Source organism: Saccopteryx bilineata, chromosome 3, assembly GCF_036850765.1.
Source record: "Saccopteryx bilineata isolate mSacBil1 chromosome 3, mSacBil1_pri_phased_curated, whole genome shotgun sequence".
NCBI lineage: Eukaryota > Metazoa > Chordata > Mammalia > Chiroptera > Emballonuridae > Saccopteryx > Saccopteryx bilineata.
Window position 1 is genome coordinate 309,217,944 of NC_089492.1, and position 9,878 is coordinate 309,227,821.

General features: G+C 57.0%; 1 protein-coding gene across 5 annotated transcripts in view; it reads left to right on the forward strand.

Moving 5' to 3' along the window:
* IL4I1 (interleukin 4 induced 1) overlaps nucleotides 1-9,836 on the forward strand; it is a 42,037-nt gene extending 32,201 nt beyond the window's left edge. Inside the window, exons 1-8 of one of the 5 annotated variants that reach the window (XM_066271482.1) lie at nucleotides 2,135-2,203; nucleotides 2,525-2,559; nucleotides 2,651-2,883; nucleotides 3,535-3,647; nucleotides 4,198-4,399; nucleotides 7,826-7,894; nucleotides 8,199-8,335; nucleotides 8,795-9,836. In XM_066271482.1, coding sequence (XP_066127579.1) covers nucleotides 2,547-2,559; nucleotides 2,651-2,883; nucleotides 3,535-3,647; nucleotides 4,198-4,399; nucleotides 7,826-7,894; nucleotides 8,199-8,335; nucleotides 8,795-9,701 — 1,674 coding nt within the window. In that variant the 5' untranslated portion in view covers nucleotides 2,135-2,203; nucleotides 2,525-2,546 and the 3' untranslated portion in view covers nucleotides 9,702-9,836. Of the gene's footprint in view, nucleotides 1-2,134; nucleotides 2,560-2,650; nucleotides 2,884-3,534; nucleotides 3,648-4,197; nucleotides 4,400-7,825; nucleotides 7,895-8,198; nucleotides 8,336-8,794 lie in introns of those variants that run through there. The other 4 variants (XM_066271483.1, XM_066271480.1, XM_066271484.1 and 1 more) reach the window with 4 other exon arrangements.
* Nucleotides 9,837-9,878: the final 42 nt, after the last annotated feature.

The window sequence follows — 9,878 nt, forward strand, 5'->3', positions numbered from 1 at the left end:
GGGAGACACCAGGGGGTCAACTCAGGGACCCCAACAGGAATCCCTAGAGCTTGGGGAGCCCCTTGGCTCTGCTGCCTCCACATTATTTCTGCTGCCTTTCTTTGTGGGACTTTGCCATGAAGCCAGACAGCACGGGGACCACTGGGCAGGGACACCTGCCCATTCAGGACATGTGTCTTCTGCTCTGCAGGCCCTATTTCTCTTCTCACAGGTGTCTGGAACTAGAGGAAAATTTCTTTTTTTAAGGTTTTATTTATTGATTTTGGAGAGAGGCTAGAGAGAGAGAAAGACGGGGGGGAGGAACAGGAAGCATCAACTTGTAGTAGTTGCTTCTCCTATGTGCCTTGACCCGGCAAGCCTGGGATTTCGGACCTGTGACCTCAGCATTCCAGGTCGATGCTCTATCCACTGCGCCGCCACAGGTCAGGCAAGAGGAGAATTTCTGCTTAAGGGACAGCTGCTGTCACTGTGAGTGAGGCCCAGCTCAGTAGCGTTTGCATCCTCCGTGTCATTGTGAGAGAAGCGGCAGGGTCTGCCATGGGAAGACCTTCCCGCTCCGAGGGGTTCTCCGGGTCTGGGTTTGTCCCTCTTGCCACCCTTTCGCCACCTCTGAGCTTCAGGATCCTCCTCTGGCAGCATTGGGAAGTCCCCAGGGCGGGCAGAGCACGGAGCGGAGGGCCACCTCGGAGCGGGGTCACAGGGATGGGTCCCTTCGCAGCTGCCCTGACTCCAGCCCTTCTGCTTTTGCTCGCTCGTCTCCAGCTCTGTCTAGCTCGCAAGTTGTGTTTCCTTCTTGGCCGTTGCCCCGCCCACCCCCACATCACATGTTTTCTGACTCACCCGTAAGCCCCCTTCGCCCATACCCTCCACCAAACCACATCCCTCTTTGATTTACGGCTCAGACTTTCCGGTCTTGTTGCTGCTGAGGGTCTGCCGCCCTCCTGCCTTTCCTCTTCCCTGCCCCCTGGAGTCCTCTCCCCCTGCCCCAAGAGAAATCCCCCCAAATTGCCTCTCCGCCCCCATCCACTTCAGGGCACCCTCCATGTGTCCTCCTGACAAAGCCCCCACGGCCACAAGACCCCGCTGCCCTGCAGTGGGGACTCCACAGAGCTGGGTCATCCTTTTTTTTTAGCTAGGTCATCTTGTTTTCACTGCCTGCCACCCCCACCCCCACCCCACCCCCAGGAGAAAAGTGACCCAGAGATGGGGTGACAAAGGCCAAAGGCACAGAGGCCGAAGTTCCGGGCTCTTTCTCCGAGGTGCCTCCCTCCAATACACTGGGTTGAGCTGAGCACACGGGGTTCTCAGTGCGAGGCTGGCGAGGGCTGGGGCCGGCGCACACACCATGGGCTGCTCCTGGTGCAGGCCCCACTGAGGGACCCCACTTGGGTCCTCTGGCTAGCATTTCCTGAGGAGCAGGTTCTGGTACTTGCCTAGGTGCTGCTCCAGGGCCTGACCTGGACTCACGACCTGATCCTCCCACTTGACAGATATAGACTGGAGCCAGAGGGGAAAGCCATGGCTCCAAGTCCCCAAGTCCCCAGCTGGAAGGTGTCAGGCTCAGGACTCAGGCAGGCTGGTCCATGGCCCTGCCTCTGGTCACTGTGCCACTGCCTGGGGGTCCCACTGTGGTGCCCATTTCATAGAGGGGAAGACAGGCTCAGAGAGGCCCCATGGGAGAGGAGTGGAGCCAGGGCACAGCAATGGCGGGCACAGGGATTCAGAGGCTGTCACAGGGGACATGCAGCTCCAATGCCAGAGACCTTCCCTCTTCTGTCCAAGAATAAGCATAGGAGAAGGTCAACACATTGACCGTGCAAGCAGGGCCTCAGGACAGGGGACAGGCCGGGGGCAGCCTGCTCTTAGCATGGTTAATTAAGCATTGATTTCCGGCCCTCCAACCGCCCCAGAACTATTTGGGGCAAGAGGAAGAAATTAGAGTGATTTATTTCCTCCCAACGCCCCCTGAATGACCGGCCACCCCTTCCATCCTCAACTAGACTCTGAGCACCTCACCCTGGGACCCAAGGACGCAGTTTCATTTCCTGGCAGCCCAATTTCCCAAACTAGAGGAGGGTGGGGCTTGGCTGGTGTAAGATAAAAGAAGGGGGACCCAGCAAAACAGATGGGAGGAGACAGAGGAGAGAGGCAGTGCTGCTGTCCTCAGACAGACGGACGCACGGACGGAGGGAGGAAAGACAAGGTACAGAAGAGGCCAGGAGAGACGGGGACCCACAGAAATAGAGACAAGGAGACGAGGGGGAGAGGAGAAACAGACAGGAAGGAGGTAAGGAAAAGGGAATAGAGGCCAGGGAGAGACAGGACGCAGAGATAGGGAGAGGAGGGCAGCGAGGGGGAGAACAGGGCAGACAGGCACAGAACAGGAGACTGCAGGACCCGATCGGGGGACACACATGTCCAGAGAGAGCGGTGGCCCTTGGGGCGCTGGGCAGCCCACCGGGAGCCAGGCTGGGGTGAGACCCGGGCCCCTGTCACAGTGGCCCTTGCTTCCCCTCCAACCCAGACACCACCTCCCAGTGAGAATCATGGCCTCTTTGGGTAAGTAAGCAGAGGAGGGGGGCCCTTGGGAGTGGGGGCAGGTACTGCTCCTCTCTCTCCACATACCAGCTGATCCTCTCCTTCTCCCCAGCGCAGCGCCTCCTGGTCCTCGTCCTCCTTGGCCTGGTGGCTTCCCTGGAATGGAAGACTGCCCACAGCCAGGACCCATTTGAGAGTTGTATGCAGGATCCGGACTATGAGCAGCTGCTCAAGGTTGTGACCTTGGGACTCAATCGGACTTCAAAGCCCCAGAGAGTAATTGTGGTTGGTGCTGGTGTGGCTGGGCTGGTGGCTGCCAAGGTGCTCGGTGATGCTGGACACAAGGTGAGAAATGCTGCACACAGTCTACCCTGAGTCTTTCCTGCTGCAGCTGAAGGGACCTGCCACATCCCTGTGGAAGGGTGGGAGTGCTGGGAGGTGGGAATGGGGAGCTCTGCTCCCCCCACCCCCTGTGGTCTGGAAGTGAGGCCTGAAACCCCTGCAGTACCATGACGTGCAGGGGAGCACGTGCTGCACTAAGAGGGCTTTGACTTCCTGCCCCCCTCTCTCATCACTGAGGGAAGTCCCTGGAAACTTCCCAGCTTCTGGGGGAATTTGTTGGTGGAGATGGACACTCTACCCAAGGGGAAGTGCCCCCTCTGAACTGTAAACACTGTCCCTCTCACTGAAATCCAAGAATGAGAATTGGACCAGGCCAGGGACATCTGTACCTTAGAGAAATTTCCCCCTCTCTGAGCTGGGAAGTCCCTCTTTAATTTGGCCAGAAGCCTTCCTGTTGCAGTCTGGAAATTGTCACATTGTATCTGCTCACTGTGACATTTTGTTCTCCCACCCCTCTCGCCTCCCCGGAAAGAAAGGGATCTTTGACTAGTCTAGGTCTGCTGCTGTGTGAATGGGGGGGGGGGCACAGGGTGGGGTTGGGGGTCATTGGGAGGAGCTGAAGGGCCCTGCTTGATGCCCCCACCCATCCCTCAGGTTACCATCCTGGAGGCAGACAGCAGGGTTGGGGGCCGCATCCTCACCTACCGGGATCAGAAGACAGGATGGATTGGTGAGCTGGGAGCCATGCGCATGCCCAGCTCACACAGGTAAGGTCTGACTCAGTGCCTGGTGGGCCCCTGCTCTGGGCCCGAGATCTGACTCAACCAGTCCTCCAACTTGCTCTTGCTCCATGCTGCCCAGACGTCATTTAACCCCAAACTTGTCTCCCTAGTCAAGTCTGGTGGAAACCCAGCCTCCCATTCTGTTCTTTCCCTGATGCCAGACCCCCCACTGAACCCTCAAAGTGTCAGGCCCTGAAGTCCGGCTGGAACCCCAGCTGGCCCTCCCCAGTGCCTCCGGACCCCAGCTCTACCTCCCCCTAACCTGGTCCCTTCCCCATCCCAAGCCCACATCCAGCCAGTGAAAGCCAGCAGCTCCTGCTCCAAACCCAGTCCTCCACCGGCCCTGCTCCCAGTACATTCCTGTCCCCAGCACTGATGACCCTAAATCTGGCCGCACTCCAGCATCATGCGTATCCCCAAACCCCATCCCCAATGGCCCTACCCACGCCTTCCCTTCTGCAGGCCCCACAGGGAGAGGGAGTTCCCCCCTCTCCCGCCCCCGCCAGGCCCTCACCAGCCTTGCCTGTTCCCTCAGGGTCCTCCACAGGCTCTGCAAGAGCCTGGGCCTCAACCTGACCCAGTTCACCCAGTACGACGATAACGCGTGGACGCAAGTGAGCAGCGTGAGGCTGCGGAACCACGTGGTGAAGAAGATGCCGGAGAAGCTGGGCTACAAACTGCGCCCCTGGGAGAAGGGCCACACGCCCGAGGACATCTACCAAATGGCCCTCAACCATGTGGGTGGACCCAGCAGCCATGCAGCCCTGCCCTCCACACGGTGCCATCCTGAGCTCCCCTGTCCTTCTCTGGCTGAGCTTTCCTTCTCTCCTTCCTTCCTCCGGTCTCCCACTGCTGTCTCCTCCGTCTTTAGTTTCCCTGCACACTCTGCTGACCCCCAGAGCTCCACCAGCCTTTGGTCTCTGATCCCCTTGTCACCTGCACACTGTCCTGGATGGACCACTTCCCTTTTCTGCATCTTTGGTTTAAACGATTTTTGTTGTTGTTGTTGTTTGTGACAGACACAGAGAGGGACAGATAGGGACATACAGACAGGAAGGGAGAGAGGTGAGAAGCATCAATTCTTTGTTACGGCTCCTTAGTTGTTCATTGAGTGCTTTCTCATGTGCCTTGACTGGGGGGCTACAGCAGAGCCAGGGACCCCTTGCTCAAGCCAGCGACCTTGAACTTCAAGCCAGTGAGTGACCTTGGGCTTCAAGCCAGTGATCTTTGGGCTCAAACCAGCAACCATGGGGTCATGTCTATGATCCCATACTCAAGGTGGTGAGCCCACGCTCAAGCTGTTGAGCTCACGCTCAACCCAGCAACCATGAAGTTTCAAACCCGGGTCCTCTGCATCCCAGTCCAACACTCTATCCACTGTGCCACCACCTGGCCAGGCTCTTTAGTCTAAACTTAAAAAAAAAAAATTGTTTTATTTATTTTAGCCTGAGAGGAAGGGAGGGGGAGAGACAGGTACATCAATCTGTTCCTGTACATGTCCTGATCAGGGATCAAACCGGCAACCTCGCCAATGGAGTTATCCAGCCAGAGTTGGTTTAAATTTTAATTTGCATCTCCCCCTGGCAACCCCCAGTATCCTGATGCTGAGCTCAATATCTTCCCCTAAATTCTCTTATACTCCCAAGTTCCTCACCTCACAACAGCCCCATGCTCCCCCAGTCTCAAGGGGGACTCCCAGGTACATCCTCAATGCCTATCCCCCTACTCCCTCTCTGCTCCCCCAGCTTTGCACGGACTCTCTTGCACTGTTCCCACCTCTATCCCCGCAGCCCTGGCCCCAGTTCAGGCCTCATTCTCTCCCCTGGGTTCTGTCTGCCCTACCTGGAAGGCCATTTCACTTTCCCACCCAGGGAACCCTGCTCATCCCTCAAGAACCAGCTCCAGCCTGACCAGGCAGTGGCGCAGTGGATAGAGCGTCAGACTGGGATGCGGAAGACCCAGGTTCGAGACCCCGAGGTCGCCAGCTTGAGCGCAGGTTCATCTGGTTTGAGCAAAAGCTCACCAGCTTGGACTCAAGGTCTCTGGCTCGAGCAAGGGGTTACTCGGTCTGCTGAAGGCTCGCAGTCAAGGCACATATGAGAAAGCAATCAATGAACAACTAAGGTGTTGCCATGAAAAACTGATAATTTTTTTTGTTTGTTTGTTTTTTTTTTAGAGAGGAGAGGGAGAGAGAGAGAGGAGAGACAGAGAGAGAGAAGGGGGGGAGGAGCTGGAAGCATCAACTCCCATATGTGCCTTGACCAGGCAAGCCCAGGGTTTCGAACCGGCGACCTCAGCATTTCCAGGTTGACGCTTTATCCCACTGTGCCACCACAGGTCAGGCTGATAATTTTTTTTTTAATATTTTATTTATTGATTTTTAGAGAGAGGGGAGAGATAGAGAAGGGGGAGGAGCAGGAAGCATCAACTCCCATATGTGCCTTGACCAGGCAAGCCCAAGGTTTCGAACTGGCAACCTCAGTGTTCCAGGTCGACGGCTTTATCCCATTGCGCCACCACAGGTCAGGCCGAAAAACTGATAATTGATGATGCTTCTCATCTCTCTCCGTTCCTGTCTCTGTCCCTATCTATCCCTCTCTCTGACTCTCTCTGTCTCTGTTAAAAAAAACAAAACAAAACAAAACAGCTCCAATGTCTCCTCCTCAGGGAGGGCTGGGATCACCCTTCTCTTGCAGCTCCTAATTGTCCATTTCCCTTTCTGGACAACAGTGGGCAACGAGTTCAGGCCATTTCTGTATTGGCATTTCCCAGTCCAGTGAGCCTAGGGAAATTTGAGGTGAATGGTGAGTAAGTGAGTCAGTGAGTGAGTGAAGGCACATCCTTCAGGAAGTTCTGTGGATGAAACTTCCTGAGGAAGAAGAGGAGGAAAGAGGAAAACCAGGTGGACAAAGAAGAGGGCTGAAATTAGATGGGGCAGTGAGGAGATGAGCCTGGAACAGAGTGGTGAAGGAAAGCCACTGGTATGCCAAGCAGAGGTGAGGCAGGGGTATAAGTGCAGGGGTTGGAGGTGGGGGAGGACTGAGGGTGGTCTGGGGCCTGGATAATGTTCTTAGAACTGGAGCTTCCTTAAGAGATGGTGACTAGCCTGACCAGGCGGTGGCGCAGTGGATAGAGCGTTGGACTGGGATGTGGAGGACCCAGGTTCGAGACCCTAAGGTCGCCAGCTTAAGTGCGGGCTCATCTGGCTTGAGCAAAGCTCACCAGCTTGGACCCAAGGTTGCTGGCTTAAGCAAGGGGTTGCTCGGTCTGCTGAAGGCCCACGGTCAAGGCACATATGAGAAAGAAATCAATGAACAACTAAGGTGTCGCAACAAAAAACTGATGATTGATGCTTCTCATCTTTCTCTGTTCTTGTCTGTCTGTGCCCATCGGCCCCTCTCTCTGACTCTCTCTGTCTCTGTAAAAAAAAAAAAAAAAAAGAGAGAGAGAGATATGGTGACCAATGGCCCTGGCTGGTGGCTTAGTGGATAGAGCATCAGCCCAGTGTATGTACGTCCCAGGTTCGATCTCCAGTCAGGGCACACATGAGAAGTTACCATCTGCTTCTCTCCCTCTTCCTCTCCTGCAGCCAGTGGCTCAGTTGGTTTGAGTGTCAGCCCTGGGTGCTGAGGAGAACTTGGTTGGTCTGAGCATGAAAGCCTCAGGCACTAAAAATAGCTTGGTATTTGAGCATCGGCCCTAGACAGGGTTGCTGGGTGGATCTGAGCGGAGGGGCTAGAACTCTGTGTCTTCAGGTGCTGACACCATGGGGGAACTATGGGCAAGGGAAGGACTGGTGAATACAATGATCCAGGAGACAGTTGCTGGGCATGAAAATAACACAGCATTGAGACAGAGACAGTCCCTGCCTGCACAGAGCTCACAGCCTAGGACAGATGTAGGCAAAATAGCATCGAATTGGGATAAGCATTTCAGTGCCCAGGTGTGCTGGCAGGTGAGAGGCATGAATGCCTCAGCAAGACTTCCCAGAGTGGTGACATCTGAGTAACAGTAGAAGGCAAGGCTGAGGACACAGCATGAGCAAAGGCCTGGCAGTCAGAATGAGACTGATAGATGGCCAGCCATGGGCAGGAGCAGAAAGAGAACCCAGGCCTCTGCCATCCTGCCCCACAGCTCTACGCTGTCTGCTTGTTCCACTGCAGGCCCTCCAAGATATCGAGACACTGGGCTGCAGAAAGGCAATGAAGAAGTTTGACAGGCACATGTTCCTGGTGAGTGGGGCTTTCAGCACCCCGTCTGCAACCAGGATCAAGAGAGGGCACATGGGCTTTGGCTGGGACCCAGGCCTGAGGCAGCCTCCCTGCTTGACCATGGGTCTGGACATGCCCCCTCTCTGAGTTTCAGTTTTCTCATCTGCCACAAGAAGCCACAAGAAGGGGGTGGGGACTGGATCGCCCTGGTCTAGGAAACTGTACGAAATGCAGGTTGTCCCACGGAATGGGGAGGCTAAGCTGCGAAAGGGCCCCCGCGGGAGTAGGGACTGAACCGGCAGGTTCAACTTGCCTCGTTCTCCAGGAATACCTCCTCGGGGAGGGGAACCTGAGCCAACCCGCCGCGCAGCTCCTGGGAGACGTGATGTCCCAGGATGGCTTCTTCTATCGCAGTTTCGCGGAGGCCCTGCGGGCGCACAGCTGCCTCAGCGATCGACTCCGGTGAGGGGCGGGGCCTGTGGGGCCAATCGGGGTGAGTGGCAGAGGGGTCAAGGCAATTGAGTGGGCGGGGCTGGCGGGAAGGTCAAAGTTTGTAGAGAGAAAGGGCCAAAGGAGAGGAGAGACAGGGAGCCTGAGTCTGGCGACGGTCCGTCCCCCCCATCCTCGGTCCTCTGGACTCCAGAGGAAATAGGTAAGAAAGGTTTCGGGAGAAGGGCGTGGTCCAGAAGAGAAGAGGCGGGGTTCTTGGGTCACACAATTTTCTGGGTAAGTAGGTGGTGTTCCCTGGGAGGAGGCAGGTGCCAGTTACTGGCGGGTAACGGAGTGAGATTAGGGGGCTCCGGCCAGGTGAAAACTAGAACAAGTACCAGGGAGTGCACAGAGCGGGGCCAGTGGAAAGGGGCAGCGCCTGAGAGCCTGGATCACCCTCCCGCTCTATCCTTCCTGCCTCGGTCCCCACAGCTACAGCCGCATCGTGGGCGGCTGGGACCTGCTGCCACGCGCGCTGCTGAGCTCGCTGTCCGGGCCCGTGGTGCTGAACACTCCTGTCGTGGCGGTGACGCAGGGGACGCACGAGGTGCATGTACACTTAGGGACCTCGCTGAGGACCCAGAGTCCAAAGACCATGGCCGCCGACGTGGTGCTACTGACCGTGAGCGGGCCGGCGCTGCAGGGCATGAAATTCTCGCCACCGCTGTCGCGCAAGCGGCAGGAGGTACTGCGTGGGCTGCACTATGTGTCGGCCACCAAGGTGTTTCTGAGCTTCCACCGGCCCTTCTGGCACGACGAAAACATCAAGGGCGGCCACTCGATCACCGACCGCCCGGCACGTGAGATATTCTACCCGCAGCCCGACGAGGGCGCGCTGCTGCTGGCCTCGTACACGTGGTCGGACTCATCAGCCCCGTTCGCGGGTCTGAGCGTGGAAGACACTCTGAATTTGGCGCTCGACGACGTTGCAGCGCTGCACGGGCCGATTGTGTACCGGCTCTGGGACGGCAGAGGCATTGTCAAGCGTTGGAGGGACGATCCCCACAGCCATGGCGCCTTCGTGTTGCAGCCGCCGACGCTCTGGCACACCAACAAGGACGATTGGCAGGAGTTCAACTGGACGATCCCCTATGGTCGCATCTACTTTGCTGGCGAGCACACTGCCTACCCGCATGGCTGGGTGGAGACGGCTGTCAAGTCTGCCCTGCGTGCCGCCGTGCTGATCAACAACCAGGAACCTCGGCACACGGAGGGGGGGCCCGTGCGGGTGGCGGAGACACCCATGGACAGCCAGCCCCTGTACGAGTCTGAAAAGGGGGAGAGCACTTACCCTCCAGCTCTACACATGGCACAGGACCAGCTGGACAACCACTATTAAAGTATTTTTGCAAAAAGCCATGTGGTCTCGCCCCCTACCTGGCCCAGCTGCCTCCCAGTTTGCTTGAGGCAAAGCCATTAGCCCTCGCGGTAGAAGGGGCTGTGCATAACCCGTAGCCACGGAAGCTGTACTACTTCTGCGTGGGCAGAGGGACTTAACTGGGGGAGGAGAGTGTTT